Genomic DNA, 22257 nt, shown 5'->3' on the forward strand with positions numbered 1-22257 from the left:
TTCAGACCAATACAATAAAAAATGTCCTGGCTCTTCCAAGCTTTTATAATGGCAGGGAATGAGGTTTAAAGATTTTAAAGTCCAATTAAAGTGCATCCATCCACCATAAAAATTGCTCCAAATGGCTCCAGGTAGATAATAAAGGCCTTTTTAAAGAGCAGGTCATATGGTATTTCAAAGTGTCCTAATATTGTGTTAGAGTCCCCTACAACAGGGTTAAATGCATCTAAGGTCAGAAAACATTGTAATTTTCCCAGAAAATACATTTAAACATGTAGACCATGTAGACCAGTTCTGAGCATAATGTCTGTAAACTCTTCCCTTTCATAAGTCTACTCTGCTCTGGTTGGTCAGCTGGCTAAGCCTGTTGTGACTGAACTCGAGCAAGTTAGTGTTGCCAAGTCTGCGGTTATTTTTTATGTCTGCGAGTTAAAGCAACTCCAAAAATTGTCACATTTAGCCCCTGAATTGCGACTTTACCAGGGGAACCGCGACAAAAACATGATTTTTAACAGGGGACCCCCCTCAAAACACGATTGGGCTAGTTTAGGGCTAGTTTTTGTTGTGAAAACCTGGCAACCCTGGTTACCATTGACAGAGCATGCACTGAAACAATAATATAGTGCTCCAGTCCATTCTTACAATAATCACATAAAAACATTTGAACACATATGCAAGCGAATTGTGTCCACAGCTAAAGTTTAACTGCTAAACTGTAAACACTTTACAAAACAATTTATGTGGATACATTAGCCGAGTGCTAACGTGACTAACTGATGAAACAACACAGTTTGTAAACCAAAATATGTCTCCGTTCTTTATTATGACACATAGTAATTAGAACAACAACAGCCTTCATTAACTGAGGCTACACATTCTTAGAAAGTAGTGGGTTAATGGCATATTATCAAAACAGTTTCAGTAAGACAGTAATATCGTGCTTTACTTGGAAAGCTAAATCTGCACTAGGTATACATCACATATTATCACAGACAACTTACTATTTTGAGCACTCAGTTGAACATGTACTAGGCTTGCCACGATAGACGGTGTTGACGGTGTTACCGGTTTTAAGACGCAACACCGGTGACATCACTTTTCCACCGTGACACCGTCCCCACATTTTTATTTATTTTTTATTTTTTAAGTATTCGTTTTTTTATTAAATATTTATTTGAATTAAAATGGAAAATATAATTCTAAATAATTTACTTAAGACGAGAGCATGCACTATAATTAAAAACTGAACATGGCTACATTGCGTCATATTTCATTTATCACGTGAGGAGAACGAGAGGAGTCGAATTTACAGAAAGAGAATGGCGTTGTGTTTTTTTTTTTTCGTTATGTTAATAAAAGTTCTGTTTAATATCAGTGATTTATTTATTTATTTATTTTTTTGTACTTTCGTTGTCGTCCATTCAAACAATTGACGCCGAATTGCCAATTCCCGCAAAACTGAAAGTGAAAGTATAATACGCACGCATTTATAAGCTATTTAAACGCAGAAAAAAAGAGGAAAAGAGGAACCCCCACCCCCACGGTGATACCGGTATTACCGGTGTTGTCACATGTCGATTAACCGGTGGGGAAATTTCCTCATCGTCACAACCCTAACATGTACACATAACGTATCAATCGTACTTACAGGTTGCGGTTCGGAGATGTTTGTTAGTCCAAATAAAGAAGATTAGAAGCCAACAAAGATAAAAAACAAGATTAGAGAAGCAGTCCTCGGTAAAATGACGAGCACACAACAAAATGTTTGAATTGTATTGCTGTGGTATCGTGGAAGACACAGCGTTTTCTCAACATGATGTAAACACACTAATTAGCGGAAGTGTTTGTGGGCAGGTCAGAGTGTTCATATTATTATGCAAATGTGTTGCCTAGTGATGTAGATCGATAACAGGCAGAAGATTCGAAAATATAAAGACTCATTAAGGTCAGAGTCGACTCTTTCTTTTTGATGAACAACTTTGCAGACTGTTTACATTGAAGGATAGCTACGTTACAAACTGCAAAAAATATATTTTCCAAAAACCCATATAACCTGCTTTTTAAGCGATTTAATGCAAATTTTATAAACTTTAATCTCTAGTTTGGGATGTAGGCATAGGTCAGATGAGAACCAATTGAAATTATATTGAAATCTTCTGACATTTTTCTTTACAAATCCAAAGAAGAAAGTCATATACACCTAGGATGGCTTGAGGGTAAGTAAATCATGGGGTAGTTTTCATTTTTAGGTGAACTATCCCTTTAACTAATGTTAACTAATTATTACCAAAATTTCTTTAAAAACCTTTAAACGGTATTGAATGCTGGTTTCACTGGACAGGGGGCAAACACTTAAAAGCTGAAAGCAGTCAGAATTTTGTTGTTTGTGAAAATCACTGCACCGAGCTGGGACATAATTCCCATTTCAACTCAGAATGTATTAAATGGCTCAATAATGCAAAAAAGTGGTTTGGAAAAGCGTTTCTTTCTAATTAATTCTGGCTTGGGTCGCTGATGTTTGCATTACTAAAAGATGTTAATGCGGGGTCTGCATAATATTAAACCTACATCAACAGTGTTGTTTAAACCTAACAGTGCAACAAACATTTATGAAGCCTAGCCTTGAATTTTAACATTTTTCTGAGGAGTTTATCCCTACAGCTGACCACCTATTGCATTTAAAGCCCTCCCGCTTCCTCTTATCAGCATTATCACACCCATCAGACTCAGAATAGGAGCGGAGACAGACAGGCAGGCAGATGCTCCAGCCCTCTCTCCCTTTCTGAAAGCGCAGTTTACTTTTTCAGTCAAGGCTGGCACTGTGCGGTGACAGAGACATCGGAAAGTGAAAAGGCAGATGGCAGTGAAAGGCAGAATGAGATAAAGAGCGAGAAGAATGGATGGTAAATTGAGGGAGGGTGAAGGAACTGAGAGCTTGAGAGGAACTGATAGAAATTCAGAAATGGAGAGGTGCAGCTTCAAATTGAATAAATATGAAGCTGCATGTATAAGGGTTACGTGTGAATAGGCGTGACTATAGAGACTGATTTGATCCCCATATGCATGTGATATTATGTAAAATACTCCTAAAAGCATTGACTTTCATTCTGCTGAATATGCAATGAGGGAAAATGTCATAACAATAATATATAGTCGGTGAGCTCACTTTCCACTATTCTAATTAAAGAAAGCTTTTTAATTATGAATGTGACCTGCCAGACTGCTTTGTCTGAGGGGACAGAAGTGCTGCTTGATAATCTTCCCCCTAATGGTTAATTTGTTGTTGTGGCTATGAAGCAAGGAGAGACAGAAGTGTAGCTTGATAGTCAGACAGGAAGTGATTAGACTGTCATACACTCTGGAGGAAAACGTCTTCTGGTGTTCAGCGACATCAGGCTGTGCTTCTACAGGTCACATACACAAGGGAAGTGTTTACCCTGACACATGGATATTTGAAATGGTTAGTAGTCCGACCTGGATGATTAAAAGTGTTAGGTGCATTACACATAGCTTCATTTCCCCACAAGCCTGTGTATTGATCAGCTGACACATCAGTTAAACTCTGAAAGGTAGAACTGAAAAGGCACAGCACACTGAGATGATGTAATGCTGGGATATGTTTGCAAAAAATCACTTAATATATTATATACCTTCTTATTCATGATCCAAAAATGCAATAAATCAGGTTCTTTCATCAGTATTTTTTTTTCGTTTTCAAGTAAAACATTGAATCATAAAACACATTTTTTAAGCAAATTGCTTTACCTAATATGGCTTTCTGTAGATGATATATCTAAAATGAAGCTTATTTTTCTTAAATTAAGCTTAATTTTCTATAAGCGTACCTCTTTTTGTTTTAACTATAAATCTAATAACATTTATAAAAATAAATAAATAGTAATAATACAAATTTCAGTGGGCTAAGAAAAAAACAAATACAACACTACCAGTTGTTTTTGAACAGTAAGATTTTAATGTTTTTTTTAAAGACGTCCCTTCTTTTCACCAAGCCTGCATTTATTTGATCCAAAGTACAGCAAAAACAGTAAAATTTAGAAATATTTTTACTGTTTAAAATAACTGTGTTTTTTTTTATTTGAATATAATTTAAAATGTAATTTATTCTTGTGATCAAAGCTACATTTTCAGCATCATTCCTCCAGTCTTCAGTGTCACATGATCCTTCAGAAATCATTCTAATATGCTGATTTGCTGTTCAAAAAACATGTCTTATTATAATTATTATCAATATTCAAAACAGTAAAGTGCATTTTTTTCAGGATTCTTTGATGAATAGAAAGATCCAAAGATCAGCATTTATCTGAAATAAAAAGCTTTTGTAACATTATACACTGTATCATTCAAAAGTTTGGAGTCATTATAAGGTTGTTTTTTTTTTTCATAGAAATTAATACTTTTATTTAGCAGAAATGCTTTAAATTGATCAAAAGGGATTATAAAGACATTTATAACGTTACAAAAGATTTCCATTTCAGAAAAATGCTGTTCTTCTGAACTTTCTATTCATCAAAGAAACCTGAAAAAAGTCTACTTAGCTGTTTTCAACAATATAATAATAATAAATGTTTTTTGAGCAACAAATCAGAATATTATAATGATTTCTAAAGGATCATGTGACTGAAGTAATTATGCTAGAAATTCAGCTTTGAAATTGCATGAATAAATTACATATATTCAAATATAAAACAGTTATTTTAAATAGTACAAATATTTCAAAATTTTACTGTTTTTGCTGTACTTTGGATCACATAAATGCAGGCTTGGTAAGAGACTTCTTTAAAAAACATTAAAAATCTTATTGTTCAAAAACTTTTGACTGGTAGTTTAAATTTATCATGTTTTAAAGATTTTAGATATTTAACTATTTAAAATCTTACTGTTTTTACTGACAAAATACATATAGGACGTTATACTGTGCATGGAATCTTACAGCATGTTTTGTTTGATTATTTTTAGTCGATATTTCCAGTACATCTAATTTTTGTTGCTCATTTTTTTTTTTTCCTGGTCTTGTTTACCTACAATTTTACATTAAATATGTAAAGCTGCATGCATTTGTTTATAAATTCAGTGAGTGTGCTGGTTTTTCTTGATAAAACCTCTGCTATTATTTCCATATTTGCATTCACTCCCACTCAGAGCTTTAATGTGAGTTCTGAGTGATTAGTCATTAGATGCTGATATCGGGTTTGTAGAAATTATTTTTTCTTCTTCTTGAAACTGCAGTTTTCATACAATTCTGCAGTTCTTTTATCTCTGTATCCCTCTTAGTTGCTGATGTTTTTAATTTATTTTTTATTTAATTACGTTTTAAGGACAGTCCTGAAATTGTAGTCTTTTATGTTGTGAAAAACATCTGAATTATTATCTTAATATTCTGTATTATAATAAATTCTATACTTTTTTGTTTCTTCAGAGGTTCATCCAGTACCTAGCCTCCAGGAACACCCTGTTCAATCTTAGTAATTTTTTGGACAAAACTGGCTCTCATGGTAAGTACTATTTTATATAACTGCTGAGAATTCTTATTTCGCCAACTCTGTTGTCATACCCATTTGAATTTTTCTCTGACAATCTGTTGTATTTATAAATGCTTGTACTTTCAGGTTACGACATGTCAACGTTTATCAGACGCTACAGCAGGTATCTGAACGAGAAAGCGTTTGCCTACAGACAGATGGCTTTCGACTTTGGCCGAGTGAAGAAAGGGTAAATGAGTCCTCTGCTACAGGGCTGTACCCTGAGTTAACAAGTGTGCCTAGTGCATTGGAACGCTACTGAGCAACAACAGATTTGAGTGGGATGCTGGGAAATCAAGGACAAACTCTAGTGCCTGAAAAGAGCCTTGTGATGCTGCTGTAGAAAAACAGTTTCATTTCCTGCTCCCTTGGTACAATTGTGTGCAAGACCTTTGATAAGTAAAATGGGGCATTACTCACAGGCTGCCTACTGCATGTTGGCGACCAAGGTCTCATTGCAGGCACAATGAATGAGGTACAGCACATAAATTGGCTGATTTAGCTTGCTCAGACATCCTGAACATGACAGCTCATGGTTAACAACGCAAACACATGCCAGATGATTAGAAGTGAATGGCCATTTACATCAAGGATGATAACTATAACGATAACGAGATATACTTTAAAAAATCATTGTGAATTGAAAAGAACAGTGTGAGTCCACACCACAACTTTAACCGTAACAGCACAGTGGAATATGTTGTTGGAATTACTTTCAGAATGTGGTAATAACGATAAAAATATTGACAGCTAATCAGAATTCATTCTGCTTTAAAGAGCTCAAGCATTTAAAGTGGCAGATAACAGAACTGTAGCATGCACTTATTATAAACAGAACGTTATCATGCATTGATATGGATGCTAGTATTGCTTAGCATCAGTTCTCGATATCTTTATAGTTATCATTTTTGGTGCTAATGGGCCTTAAAGGGTTAGTTCACCTAAAAATCTAAATTCTGTCATTAATTGCTCAACTTCATGTCATTCCAAACCCGCAAGGCCGTTGTTCATCTTCAGAACACAAATTAAGATATTTTTGATGAATTCCAAGAGACAGCAATGCAACTGACACATTCAAGGCCCAGAAAGGTAGTAAGGACATCTGTAAAATAGTCCATGTGACATCAGTGGCTCAACTGTAATTTTTTGAAGCTATGAGAACACTTTTTGTGCGTTATACTTTTCTTCTGTGTCAGTCTTTGATGCAAGATCACAAGAGTACCATGACACAAGAACAAATTGTTCTATAAAGTTGCTATTTTTTTTTGTTTGCACACAAAAAGTATTCTTGTAGCTTTATTAAACTGAGGTTGAACCACTGATGTCAGATGGACCATTTTACCAATGTCCTTGCTACCTTTCTGGACCTTGTGCGTTGCTGTCTATGCAGGGTCAGAAATCTCTCAGATTTAATCAAAAATATCTTAATTTTTGACAACGGTCTTACCGGTTTAAAACGACATAAGGGTGAGTAATTAATGACAGAATTTTTATTTTTCGGTGAACTAACCCTTTAAAACTGGTATATTTAGTTTAGTATATTATTTTATTATTTTGTAAATTTCCTACTGTAAATATATCAAAACCTAATTTTTAATTAGTAATATACATTGCTAAGAACTTCATTTGAACTTTAAATGAGATTTTCTCAATATTTAGATTTTTTTCCACCCTCAGGTTCCAGATTTTCAAATAGTTGTATCTCTGCCAAATAATGTCACATCAATGGAAAGCTTATTTATTCAGCTTTCAGATCATGTATAAATCTCAATTTCAAAAATCTGTCTCTTATGACAGGTTTTGTGGTCCAGGGTCACATATGTGTTTATATGCTGAAAATATGATCTAAACATTTATGTTAGATAAAACCCCAAGAATTGCTGTTATACCTGAGGTTTCTTTGGATTCCGTTTAATTACACATATCATTTGAAATGAATGTCACATCAATGTGTGTGTGTTTCTCAGTGCCGATGGTGTGATGAGAACAATGTCTACAGACAAGCTTTTGAAAGGCATGCCCACGCTGCAGAGTCAAATTGATGCTCTGCTGGAGTTTGATGTGAGTCTGCTTCCTGTCATTATCACAGGCTGTAATAACACCTGATGCTTCTACACAGGGTTCAAACTTGACTGGCATCATGTCTAGTTAGAATACACTCTTGCTGATACACATACTGACATTTTAATGATGGTTTCAGAATTTATGCTTTGGTGCTGTAGTGTTACTAGTTAAATTTTGACAGCTGGTGAACAAATATATTTACAGCTTGTAGAAACATTGCCTCTCATTCTAATTCTCTTGCTTTGTTGTTTCAGGTTCATCCAAAAGATCTTGTCAACGGAGTGATCAACGCCGCCTTCCTGTTGCTTTTCAAGGATCTGATCAAGTTGTATGCCTGCTACAATGATGGCATCATTAATCTCTTAGGTAAGTCTCAAGATGTTTGAGATTTCAAAGATGGTCGTTTGACATCTGCAAGATTTGGCACAGCTATATGATGTACTGTAATGTACTTGTTTTTAGAGAAGTTTTTCCAAATGAAGAAAGGACAATGTAAAGATGCGTTGGAAATTTATAAAAGATTCTTGACACGAATGACCAGAGTCTCAGAGTTCCTCAAAATTGCTGAGGTAAACAATGTATTTTATATCTTTGCTTTAACCATAAAATGTTAAAGGGATAGTTCACCCAGAAATGAAAATTCTGTCATCAATTACTCACTCTCATATCATCACAAAACTTCGTTCATCTTCAGAGCACAAATTAAGATTTTTTTTTTATGAAATCTGATAGCTTTCTGACCCTGATGCATGGTGGAGACTGACACGGAAGTCATTATTTTTGTTTTCTTTGTGCAAAAAAGTATTCTCATGGCTTTATAAAATTATGGTTGAACCACTGATGTCATATGGACCATTTTATCGATGTCCTTACTACGTTTCTGGGCCTTGAACGTGGTAGTTGCGTTGCTGTCTATACAAGGGTCAGAAATCTTTCAGATTTCATCATAAATATCCTAATTTGTGTTCCGAAGATGAACGAAGGTTTTACAGGTTTAGAACGACATCAGATTTTTCATTTTTGAGTGAACAATCCCTGTGAAATAGCATTGGTGGTCAAAGGTTATGTCTTATAATCTTACCTTTTCTCTCAACAGCAAGTGGGAATTGACAAAAACGATATTCCTGAACTTACTCAGGTAAGGCTCTATTTAAACAGCATTTTCCGCCTTTTTTCCATTCCTCATGATGCCAACACTCTCTACGTCAGTACTAACAATGCATGTCTGTGTTGTGGTGTTGTTTTAACATGTGTTGCATGAGTCGTAGCTCTCAAATCCCAGTGGTTTTAGCCAATTGAGAGGTTGTTATCCTTCCCTGGCCCAATTAGGCCAGTCACAGACATCCATGTGCTACATATAAGAGCTCATTCTTCTCTCATGATGGGGCATTTGTCAGATGGGACGTGTTCCATGGATCCATTCTGTCCTGTCCCCCCAAGGCTGATTGACAGATTCTGTACCTGTCTTCTTATTTCAGCGGTGCAGATTGATCACACAGGCTGAGAGTGTGAGTAGCGTGTGGAGCTTTCCACTTTGGAGAATCCTGCAGCTCAGGAGAGAGCAAAAGTCAATCCTCATTAGCGCTCATCAAACAAATTGCACACAAAATCTCATTTTAGAACGAACTTGGATGCGACTGAAGGATCATGAGCGGAGTAGCAGCAGTGCTTGCTGTCTGAGACGAGAACTCAAGCTGCAGTCACATTTGCATCCCAGTAATGCTGAAGAATCGCCAAGAATAGAGTTTCCACAATCATTAAGCCCTTTAATATGTCAATTTGCATAGAAACTATTTAAAGATGTCTGACAATTTTGGGTATTTCAGTAAATTTCTCTCTAATGGAGTATTTAATTGAGTGACATTTAAAAATAGTGCCTTAATTTTAGATGAACAAAATATGAAAATAACAGGAACTTTCCATGAATATGCAGCACTTTGGTGTTCTCTGACTTTTTTTTAAAAGCATTACAGGCACAAATTTTTTTTATTTTTATTTAGTAAGAGATTGTGGTAATTTTGGCTTTTTGTGCACAAACTTAAAGGATTAGTTCACTTCCAAACCAAGGTTTATAGATAATGTACTCACTCCCATCCAAGATGTTCATGTCTTTCCTTCTTCAGTCGTAAAGAAATTATGCTTTTTGAGTAAAACATCTCAGGATTTCTCTCCATGTAATGGACTTCTATGGTGCCCCACATTTGAACTTCCAAAATGCAGTTTTAATGAGGCTTCAAAAAAAGTATTTTTTTTTTTTTAAAATTACTATTTATATACTTTTTAACCTCAAACGCTTGTCTCGTCTAGCTTTGTGTGAACTCTGTTTTTTTCCAGTTATGACAGTTAGGGTACGTCTAAAAGCTCCCATCTCATTTTCTCCTCCAACTTCGAAATCCTCCTACATTGCTGCAGAAGTACCAACACAAAGAGTTTACAAAGTGAACATGCAAAGAAGATCGAACACCATTTACAAAAAAAGGTAAAAACAGCGATGTAGGACAATTTTAAAGTTGGAGGAGAAAATGAGACAGGAGTTTTCAGACATACCCTAACTGTCATGACTGGAAAAAAAACAGTTCACACAGAGGTAGACAAGACGAGCGCTTGAGGTTAAAAAGTATATAAAGTGTATTTTTTTCAGAAAACAACCGATCGTTTCACTAGATAAGACCCTTATTCCTCGGCTGGAATTGTGTAGAGCCCTTTAAAGCTGCATTTCGGAAGTTCAAATTTGGGGGGCACCATAGAAGTCCATTACATGGAGAGAAATCCCAAAATGTTTTCCTCAAAAAACATAATTTCTTTACGACTGAAGAAAGAAAGACATGAGAATCTTGGATGACAAAGGGGTTGAGTACATTATCTGTAAATTTTTGTTCTGGAAGTGAACTAATCATTTAACATGTTATTTTCACCATATTAAAAGAAATGTAACCCTGTTTTTAAATGACAACCAAAAAATAATATTTCAGCCCTTTCATACAGCATGACATTTTTTGTTAATTAATTTTACAAAATTTTCAGTTTTTACAAATATTGTTTAAAAATATATATATATATTTTATACAAAATTTTCAGTTTTTACAAATATTGTTTAAAAAAAATATATATATTTTAATCCCTTTAAATTGTAAATATATATATATATATATATATTACAGAAATTTTTACAATTATTATAAATGCTGTTGTGTTGACTGCCTCTTATACTAAAAAAACAAGCAAATATTCTTTTTTAATTGATAGGAAATAATTAAATTATAAAACTCTCTCTCTCCTTCGGCTTGCTCCCTTTTTATTGGGGTTGCCACAGCGGAGCGATCCGCACAGCCAATTTGGCACGTTTTACGCTGGATGCCTTTCCTGCAAATAAATTATACAACTATTAGAAATTAAAAATATCCATACATTTTTTTTACTAAAATATTAACCACTTCCTGCGATCTTACCATTTATTGAAAAAGATTTAATTTATATAATAAAGTGACTTAATTTTTTTAATAGTTTCAGTTTCAGTTTCATATTTTGCACCCTATTCATGGAAAATTGCAATGCTGTGAAACTAATCAGACTGTATAATACATAATGCTGTAATGGTTTTATGATTGTGGAAGCTCTGTTATAAGATTAGGAGGGTTTTTCATGCTGGCAGAAATGGGGGAGGCTTGCTCTGAAAGCATGCTGTGTGTGATGTTAGGGCAGGAGGGTTGCCTTCTTCGGATATTCTGGATCATCAGAGTTTAGGACATGCTGGAGGGAGATGTGCATGACTGCCTGGGTTCTGGATTTGGCAGTGGTTGTAATTAGGTTTGGGCCTGGGATGCACAGCTGTGTAGCTCAAGAAATTTGATGAATTTTTACAGGGTGTATTAATATTCATACACAATTTAGATATTCCCTTAGCCCCTATTTAAAGGACTTAAAGGAATAGTTCACAAAAATTAAAATTCAGTTATTAATTATTTACCCTCATGTCATTGAAAACCTATAAGACCATTCATCTTCAGAACACAAATAATGATATTTTTGATGAAATCCGAGAGCTTTCTGAGCCTGCATAGGCAGCAACACAACACAAGTCTATGCAGGGTCAGAAAGCTCTCGGATTTCATTTAAAATATCTTAATTTGTGTTCTGAAGATGAACGAAGGTCTTACAGGTTTGGAATGACATAAGAGTGAGTAATTAATGACAGAATTTTCATTTTTGGGTGAATTATCAATGCATTTTTACAATGCAAAGTTTGATGGATCATGATCAGTTGTGCATGCAATCATAATCTACATAACCAAACTGAATTTGAATTTGCAGACTATTTGTTTTTAGCTGCGATTAGTGTGAAGAAATATCGGTTTGAGAAAAGCCTGGTCTCATTCATTAAATGTTATGCAACCTCTCTCACTCCCACTGCAATTAGTAACCAAAAAATGTTTTCAGCACTCATGCATTTTTCAGTTAAGCATTTGTGTCACAACAGAAAACTCTCATGTTTAACAGGAGCGAAAGGGACAGGCTAGAATCTTTCCAGTCTCGTAACCTCATACATTTGTTTAACACACTGTATAAAAATCACTGTTATCAGCTCACTATAGAGCACAGGGTAATTAATAGATTAATTGTATGCAAATTAATCTTCATTATACCTTTGTAAATGTCTATGACAGTGTTTAACTGTGTGTGTAAGAGAGTTAGAGAATGGGAAAGGGAGGTGAGTGTTGTTGCCTGAGGTTAGAGGATTGGTGTATTTGACCAACACTTCAGCTCAATCCTCAGTCCTCAGAGGCACTTCTCAAATCACTAATCTGTCTGCTAGAGCGCCAGAATAATTGTCTGAGAGTCCTGCCCTGAAGGATTGGTTTAGCTGCAACTGCTGGTATTATTGTAGAAAATATCATACACTATTTTTATGAACAGCAGCAGGTCCTGTATATGAATCATACTTTGCAATACTCAATTCTGATTGGTCAAACCACCATCTAGCAGTCTGTTTTACAAAGAACTGCTTTGATGTTCAGTAAATTTACCCTAGTGATGTCTAAACTCTTCTGTTTCATACTTTAGCAAGCATTTTTTTATGTAACCGCTTTAGACATACAGGAGGGTCATCAGTTCCAGCAAGGCAGCATTAGAAGTTACCGAAAACTTTCTATTTTAATGTGATGTCGAAATTTTGATTACTTTGCTTTATATTCTAGAGCATGTTTTTTTTTTTTTTTATTTAAACTGCTACAGACATACAGTGCTGCTTGAAAGTTTGTGAACCCTTTAGAATTTTCTATATTTCTGCATAAAAATAATACAAAACATCATCAGATTTTCACACAAGTCCTTAAAGTTGACAAAGAGAATCCAATCAAACAAGACAAAATATATACTTTGTGCTTTCAGTATCTGTTGTGACCCCTTTTTGAATCAATAACTGCAGGTAACGTATTTTGTAACTGCTGATCAGTCCTGCACAACGACTTGTCGGAATTTTAGCCCATTCTTCAGTACAGAAACACTTGAACCAAATGATGTTGGTGGGTTTCCTCCTAAGAATTGCTTGCTTCAGGTCCTTCCACAACATTTTAATTGGATTAAGGTCCGGACTTTGACTTTTAAGGTCGGCCATTCTAAAACATTACCTTTGTTCTTGTTTAACCATTTTTTGGTAGAATGACTTGTGCGCTTGGGGTTGTTGTCTTGCTGCATGACCCACTTTCTCTTTAGATTTTAGTTCATGGACAGATGTCCTGACATTTTCCTTTAGAATTTGCTGGTATAACTCAGAATTTATTGTTCTGTCAATGATGGCAAGTCGTCCTGGCCCAGATGCAGAAAAGCAGGCCCAAACCATGATACTACCACCACCATGTTTCACAGATGGGATAAGGTTATATGCTGTAATACAGTGCTTATCTTTCTCCAAACATAACATGTTTTATTTAAACTAAAAATTATATTTTGGTCTCATCCATCCACAAAACATTTCTCCAATAGCCTTCTGACTTGTCCACGTGATCTTTATCAAACTGCAGACAGACAGCAGTGTTTTTTTGGAGAGCTGTAGCTTTCTCCTTGCTACCCTGCCATGCACACCGTGGTTGTTCATTGTTCTCCTGATGATGGACTCATGAACTTTAGCATTAACCAATGTGAGAAAGACCTTTAGTTGCTTAGAAGTTATCCTGGGGTTCATTGAAACCTCGGAAACTATTATACATCTTGTTTTGGAGTGATCTTTGTTGGTCGACCACTTCTGGGAGGGTAACTGTCGTCGAGAATTTCCTCCATTTGTACACAATCTGTCTGACTGTGGATTTGTGAAGTCCAAACTCTTTAGAGATGGTTTTGTAATCTTTTCCAGCCTGATGAGCAACAACAACTCTTTTTCTGAGGTCTTCAGAGATCTCCTTTGTTTGTGCCATGATTCACTTTCACAAACTTTAATAGATTCCTTTAATAGATTCCTGTTCTTTAAATATAACAAGGCATAAACAGACACCTAATTGTCATCCTGTTGACTAAAAACAATTCTGAACAGATAGACTCTAATTTCACCTTCAAATTAACTACTAATCCTAGAGATTTACATATTTTTGCAACTCACAAACATTTAACGCTGGATAATTTTTCATAATAAATAAATGAAAGTATATATTTTCATCTCATTTATTTAATTGGGTTTGTTTGTTTGTTCATTTAATTTGTTTAATTGGGTCAGTTTTCAAAACTTGTGTGAAAATCTGATTAACTTTTTGGTCATATTTATGCAGAAATAGAGAAAATTCTAAAGGGTTCACAAACTTTCAAGCTGCACTGTATATCAGGGTCACCAAATCTGACAAGACACTCCACTCTATCTGCAAATGTGACCCTGGACTACAAAACCAGTCTTAAGTAGCACAGGTATATTTGTAGAAATAGCCAACAATACATTGTATGGGTCAAAATGGTTGATTTTTCTTTTATGCCAAAAATCATTAGGATGTTAAGTAAAGATCATGTTCCATGAAGATATTTTGTAAATTTCCTACCATAAATATATCAAAACTTAATTTTTGATTAGTAATATGCAGTGCTAAGAACTTCATTTGGACAACTTTAAAGGCGATTTTCTCAATATGTGATAATATTTGATTTTTTTTTTGCACCCTCAGGTTCCAGATTTTCAAATAGTTGTATCTCAGCCAAATATTGTCATATCCTAACACACCATACATCAGTGGAAACCTCATTTATTCATCATGTATCTCAATTAAAAAAACCTTTATGTCTGGTTTTGAGGTCCAGGGTCACATATGATAGGTAGTTGACATTAATAATGATATTATCATAGACCTGATCAAACTGTAGTTCATTTTTAAGATAAATTTGAGAATTGCAAAGGTTTTGTGGCATCAGATGTCATGTCATGTATTTTAGATGTGTTTATTTTGACTAGACCTTGATGATCAATAAATGCTCTGTGGTATTACGGCACATCATATCGTATTGCCTTAGCCCAAAGGCTTTTTTTTTAGCAATCATTTGTGAATTAACCACAAAAGTGTTCCAGTTTTTATATATAATTGCAGTTTATGTGATTTGTCTGGCCTATTTAGCTATTACTGCATGACATTTTTACCCATGAGATGCGATTTTTACCCACCCACCTGCGATTATGTGGCATGTCTAACAAATAATGTGCTCTGGATCTTTCTGTTGTGCCTGAATGCATGAGTGAGCATGCTGCAGTGCATTGTGGGCCCCACTGGGGCCACAAACTAAAGCATTGTGCTCTGCATCTGAAACAGTGTAAATCTTACTTTAAAAAAGTATCTATAGTCTTAATTTTAACAGTTATATTTTTAATACATTTTGTTCTCTACCTGTCTTCATTTAGTGTTAGCAGCTTGACTTTGTCTTTTTTTGTTTTGCAGTCTGAACATTGTGTCCTTAGTCGTAGGTCACTTTAACAATGCATTGTTTTGTGGATTTGTAGGCCCCTGAGAGTCTTCTGGAATCTCTGGAGACACATCTCAACACGCTCGAGGGGAAGAAAGTGTAAGTGCTTAAAATTTTTTGAATAACATGAAGTAAAAATAAGAGAGACTCTCTGCTTTGAATGAAAAAAAGCCTTTTTACTACTAATAAAATAACTTTTATTACAAAGAGTAATATTGTTCCTCCTTTCCTTGTGTTAACAGTGATGAGTAAGTATTTCTACAGAACATGATTATATTTACGTACTGTAATGGTGATGTTGTCGTCGTTGTGTTCACGGTTCTATAGACTGATGGTTGAACTTCAATTTTAATTTTCAGCATTTTAAAATGCTGAAGTTCCCTCTCTCTATAGAATGAATTATTTTTGGTCTAGCTTTGGAATTAAGTTCACTCTGTACAAGCTGAACCAGACTGAACTTAACAAACTAACAGTGCCAGCCTAGAATTGATCAACTTCTCAGTATGAATTGATTGATTTCTCAATATGAATTTTAGTGTCATGTGCACATTGTAACTGAGTACTCCATGTTCCCCAATGCATGCCCCAGGGTGGAGGGGGATATTTTGGAATTGTTTATATTTTCTACAAGAAAAATGTTAAAAAGTAGCAGAGTAATAATATATTTTATTTTCATTAATAATGCCTTGTTGACCTGCCTGCTGTTTGAAAATGATTTGTTATGTCATGAATTATTATAATTCCATCATTTAATCTTTTGAGTATGATGTTTTGTACAAGTTATTTTAATAGCCTTTCTTATATTCTTTATATGTTCTATCACTAGGTCACCGACTAAAGTGAGTAATAAGTAAAACTACATTTTTAACTATTTAATTATGCAGTATTACACTATAGTTCAAAATCTTGAGGTTGTTAAGATTTTTTTTAGGTTTTTGAAGTCTTGTAAGCTCAGCAAGGCTTGATCAAAGATGTGGTAAAAATTTATTACCAATGAATGAATGAATAATGTAACCATTTTCTATTCAATGTATTTTAAAATGATTTATTCCTATAATAGCATTACTCCAGTCTTTAGTGTCACACGATCCTTTAGAAATCATTCTAATATGCTGATTTGGAGCATATTTGGAGCATAAAGTTCATAAGAACTGTATTTATTTAAAATAGAAATACATTTGTTATAAATATATTTACTGTTATTTTGGTCAGTGTAATTCATTCTTGCTGAATGAAAAATATAAATTTATTTCAAGCCAAAATCTTACTGACCTCTAAGTTTTGAATGGGAGCTTACAGTCAAACCAAAAATTATTCAGACATTTTTTTTACTAGTGGGTACAGGACACTATAGTTCATTTATGTAAGTAAGGATAGCAAAATAAAGTAAGCTGTGACATATTATACTTAATATAATAAAATTCTTCATATAGTAGACTACCAGTAAAATTGATCAAAATTTATTTAGACACTTTGACCTGACTATGTTTTGCTTAAAGGAGAACTCCACTTCCAGAACAACAATTTACAAATAATTTACTCACCCCCTTGTCATCCAAGATGTTCATGTCTTTCTGTCATCAGTTGTAAAGAAATTATGGTTTTTGAGGAAAGCATTTCAGGATTTTTCTGCATGTAATTGACTTCATTGGTGCCCCGAATTTGAACTTCCAAAATGTAGTTTAAATGCAGCTTCAAAGGGCTCTAAACGATCCCAGCTGAGGAAGAAGGGTCTTATGTAGCGAAACGATCTGTCATTGTTTTCGAAAAATAAAAATTTGTATACTTTTTAAGCACAAAAGCTTGATTCTTTAATGTGACTCGGGAAGAACGAGTCGTCTTGGGGAGTGATTCGTTCATTCGCGCATGCGCAACATTTTGTACTGGAATTAGTTCACCAGAGTATTTGGTTTTTTCGAGACGTTTGTTCATCTTATGGGGCTGTCACGTGATGCTGATTTTGCTAATGAACGAAATGACTCGAAAAGATTTGTTCGTTTTGCTGAACGAGACTCAAAGGTCTGAGTCGGTAAAATGATCCGATCTTCCCATCACTACTACGAATCACATCTTCAAATCACCACAAGTTCATCGTCTGTGTACTCTGGCTCAAAAAGGTAGAGTATGTTGAAAAACTCCATGTTATTTTCTCCTACAACAGATTTCGTCCGACATCGTTGTATCTTTTTGTTTGTAAACAGCGTTTGACATACTTGCACTTTCTTAGTCTTTGCGCATTCGCTCTGTAAACACTGGGCCTGTAGTTGCGTCTATGTCTGGCGTGACCTTTCGACGTGATTCGGTAGTACCTGAACGCGCATCCCAGAGCCTGTGCTACACGAGCTTTTATGCTTAAAAAGTAAACCAATTTTTATTTTCCAAAAAAAATGACAGATCGTTTCACTAGAAAAGGCCCTTCTTCCTCGGCTGAGATCGTTTAGAGCCCTTTGAAGCTGCATTTAAGCTACATTTTGGAAGTTCAAACCAATGAAGTCCATTATGTGGAGAAAAATCCTGAAATGCTTTCATCAAAAAACATAATTTCTTTAAGTGTTTCTTCTTTAATTGCTAATGCAAACTTTTTACACCACAGACTGAACAAAATTAAGCATTGCTTGGTTGATTGTAATCCATTACATACCTTTCTATCAACATTATCTGACATTATCAAGATGAATTTGTTCTGACACAGTTCTTGTCATATATTATTACCCTTTTCTAAACTATAGCGAAAAACCGTGATAATGTGAGAAATTTTGAAAGTGTCTGAATACATTTTGGTTTGACTGTATATTATTCTGCATCATATTATACAGTATTATAAGACATTAATTTATGTTATTGTACATTAAATTAAACATATGGTAAACCCAATATGACACGTATAGAAGGGATCTCCAACGAATAATGGAACACCTGCTGGTACTCCTGCAAAAAGTGCAGAGCCCACCGCTGCAGCAGTTGTGGTTACTGAGACCGCCGCAGCAGAGCCTGCAAAAGCAGCACCAGCTGCATCCACTATCAAGTAAGTTACAAAAATGTATAAAAATATCTTATAATGCATAAAACACAAGCATTCCTGAAATGCCCTTACTATAGATGCATCACTCTCTCTTGTCTTTATTCTCTCTACAGTAGCGGCTTTAATGATCTAGTGGATTTTGATCTGTTGGCTCCAACCGCAGGAGCTTCAGCGGCTCCCACAGCATCATGGGGAGGTGAGCTGCTATCATGTACTTTGTTTTATTACATTCTTCAATATAAGGTTTAGGTTGTTACCGGTGTGTTTATGATTCATATCACCATTATATACTAGTCCATTGAACGCAACTGCAGGAACAATTTTCTTCCCAAATTGGGCCAATTAGGGGAATGTATATTGAGTGAACACTCTAATGAGTTATAATGACAGACTAATGGGAAATGTTCCTCCCCTCAGCTTTTCTGCCCAAGCTTGTCAAGTCTCAGTTGTAAGCTGCAGATTCTGTAGAAAGAAAAATTGCTGTAGAATCAGATGATTATGGAAGCTTGTTTCCACCACTGAATAAAAAATAAACAAAAGGTTATTGCGACTTATCTCACAATTCTTACTTTTTTTTTCTCACAACTGCGAGTTATAAAGTCGCAGTTCTGAAAAATAATGTCAGAATTGCATGATATAAACTTGCGATTCCGAGATATAAAGTCGCAAATTGTGAGAAAAAAAGTCTGATTTTATTTTTCACAGTTGTGAGTTTATATCCCGCAATTCTGACTTTATATCTAGCAATTCTGACTTTATAACTCGCAATTGTGCGTTTATATCTCACAGTTCTGATAAAAAAGTCAGAATTTTCAGTTTATATGACACAATTCTGAGAAAAAAAATCAGACTTGCGAGATGTAAACTCGAAATTACGAGAAAAAAGTCAGAATTGTGAGATAAAAAGTCGCAATTACCTTTTTTATTTAGTGGCAGAAACGGGCTTCCATAGATGATCCATAAACAGATCAAACATCTGTTTTTATCTAACACGCTCTTCTTCTTTTCTTTCTCACCTCTCTCTTTCAGATCTGCTTGGTGAGGGTGAGTAAAAATGACTTTCAGGTTGAAAATAGCCAAAATTTGAATGAGCATGGACACTCTTGCATCTTGTCTACACTGAACATTCTGAACAAATTTTCACTGTCCGAATCTACACTCTTTTGATCCAGCCGTAGATTTATGAAGTCATTTTGCTAAAATCTCTCCACAAAACAACTCTGAGCTTTCTTTCATCCTGTCTACATCCTTTCCTTGTCTCTCTCCTCTCTCTTTCCTCCTCCTCTGTCTTTTTAAATGCTGTGGTTTGGTTGTGGCTTGGCTGTGGCGGGGTTCCAGACTCTCTGGCCGCTCCTGCCGCTGCCGCTAGCTCTGAAGCGCCCCTCTCTGAGGCTGACTCTGCCTCCGCAGTTCCCTCTGCCGCAGCCTCTGCTACCGAACCAGCAGCTGACGCCATCGCTGCCCCGGCCGCTGCCTCGCTGCCAGTGCCTGCCCCCGCTGCCACAATCTCAGACATGGATCTGTTTGGAGGTCAGTCAGGTCATCTCCAGGCTCAACTATCAACCAAGTATGGGAGTTCGTGGGTAGTTTAGCAGTCAGTTTGGATACATGCAAGTCACTCAGCTGACAAGTTATGATACTCGGGATCAGGGTATTCACTTGCCGATTTGACAAGTAATGACCCTTTGCTATACTGGCAAGATTAAAGAATGAGTTCACCTCCAGAATAAACATTTCCTGATCATTTACCTACCCTCATGTCATCCAAGATGTTCATGTATTTTTTGCTTCAGTCGAAAAGAAATTAAGGTTTTTGAGGAAAACATTCCAGGATTTTACGCCATATCAAGAACTTCAATGGTGATCAACAGGTTGAAAGTCCAAATTGCAGTTTCAGTGCAGCTTCAAAGGGCTCTACACGATCCCAGCCGAGGAATAAGGGTCTTATGTAGAGAAACGATCAGTCATTTAAAAAAAAAAAAAAATTATATACTTTTTAACCACAAATGCTCGTCTTGCACAAGGTCTGTGATGCGATTTTACGACTTCACGTGTCGTCCAACGTTGTTTTACCTTCTTTTATAAAGAACATTTGACCTTCTTCGCATGTTCGCTTTGGTACGGTACTTCCGCCTACGTCACATGTGACCTTTCCAACGTAACTACACTCTTAAAAATAAAGGTGCTTCATGATGCTATAGAAAAACCTTTTTTGTTTAAATGGTTCCATAAAGAACCTTTAAGGCTGATGATACACTTGGGAACTTTCTGAGCAATGGGCAACAAGGTGAGACACAGAGCCCACGATAATTATCCGATTACTCAATTAATTGTCAGAATATTTGACAGATTACGCAATTACCAAAATAATCGTTAGTGACATCACGTGGTTTCCATTGAAGTCCACTATACGGAGAAAAATCTTGGAATGTTTTCCTCAAAACCCTTATTTCTTTTCGACTGAAGAAAGTAAGACATCCATCTTGGATGACATGGTGAGTAAATTATCAGGAAATTTTTATTCTGGAAATGAACTAATCCTTTATAATAACTCTGCTGTTAATGTCTATAAAAGTTTTATACAACATTACACACACAGATCACTAAATAAATCATCCACAGTTTGTTTTCCATTCAAATATGTAATTTTTTAAAATTGACACTTGAATGTAAAACTGTTTGGGAATTAGACACTAAAGTACATGCATAAGGAATTAATGCATTTTCTAGCAAATGCAGAATAATTCTATGTTATGTAGGGCGTTGGCTCATTTTGCACAAAGCTGTGCAGTTGATTTAATATTCCTCTAATTAAATCAACCAGCAGTTAAACAACCCCAAGCTATTTTTATTTTTCTCAGCTAATAAATGAATAAATTCATACCTGCATATGCAGGTCTTCATGGGGTTTGTAATATTATATGCCACAATGTTCATCACTGCTTTGGCTTTAGCTAACAGAAACCATGCTGTCAAAGCCAAACACTTTTTTTTACTCACTTGTTGGTCCTGACGGCATTGACAGGATGTTGCACGCAGCCTGATTCATTTCCCTCAGTGTGTATATGTGGACACACTGAATTGTGCTGTATACAGCTCAAACTGGTCTGTTTTATCGCCATTTGGGATGTATAGAGTGTTTCTGTTCACTTGTTATCACTGACATTGAAATCTCTCTCTCTCAATCGCCTCTTCATTCCCGTTTCTTTTTCTCTGTTGGGTTTTGTTGGTCTGGTTCTGTCCAGACGCATTTGCGCCCTCCCCAGGCGATGGTCCGAGCGAGGGTCTGGCCCCAGCAGCTGCTGCCGATGCATGTGCCGGATCTGGTGGGTGCTCATCCGTACACAAGATCCACCCTGCTTTTTATTTGTGTGTGCCTGTGTATGGATATGAAAGGCTTGTGTGTATGAATGCGTGCTTGAATGGAAACATGAAATCCAACAACCGCTGTGGTCAGCAGTTTATTGGTGTGAGTGAGAGTGCATGCAATTTTGTTTGCATCGCTTGAGTTATTAAAACCTGCTTTTGCCGACGTTACAGCAAAATAAAATCAATTTGTCCATGAGCTGCCTGAGCACATACACTGTGCTTTACAGGCACAAGTGAAAATGTCTTTCCTTGCAATGCAAAAATCATTTTTATTCAATGTTTTTGTCTTGTTTTAAAATAAAAAGATGTACACATCCTTTAAACATGAAAAGC

At 35.6% G+C, this 22257-nt stretch overlaps 1 protein-coding gene across 7 annotated transcripts in view; it reads left to right on the plus strand.

Annotated features, from left to right (window-relative positions):
* The window catches only part of snap91a (synaptosome associated protein 91a), a 55059-nt gene that overhangs the window by 16784 nt on the left and 16018 nt on the right, over positions 1-22257 (plus strand). For 6 of the 7 annotated variants that reach the window (XR_007829402.1, XR_007829403.1, XM_051131388.1 and 3 more), the window contains exons 3-15: positions 5438-5513; positions 5628-5730; positions 7508-7601; positions 7859-7970; positions 8067-8173; positions 8701-8742; positions 15571-15632; positions 16360-16372; positions 18422-18558; positions 18669-18751; positions 19585-19599; positions 19894-20085; positions 21801-21881. Coding sequence is in view for 5 of the 7 variants with exons in the window: in XM_051131388.1 (XP_050987345.1) it covers positions 5438-5513; positions 5628-5730; positions 7508-7601; positions 7859-7970; positions 8067-8173; positions 8701-8742; positions 15571-15632; positions 16360-16372; positions 18422-18558; positions 18669-18751; positions 19585-19599; positions 19894-20085; positions 21801-21881 (1117 nt within the window). In the remaining 2 variants the exon portion in view is untranslated. The remainder of the gene's footprint in view (positions 1-5437; positions 5514-5627; positions 5731-7507; positions 7602-7858; positions 7971-8066; positions 8174-8700; positions 8743-15570; positions 15633-16359; positions 16373-18421; positions 18559-18668; positions 18752-19584; positions 19600-19893; positions 20086-21800; positions 21882-22257) is intronic. The other variant, XM_051131391.1, reaches the window with a different exon arrangement.

This window comes from Labeo rohita, chromosome 16 (genome assembly GCF_022985175.1).
Source record: "Labeo rohita strain BAU-BD-2019 chromosome 16, IGBB_LRoh.1.0, whole genome shotgun sequence".
NCBI classification, from domain to species: Eukaryota; Metazoa; Chordata; class Actinopteri; order Cypriniformes; family Cyprinidae; genus Labeo; species Labeo rohita.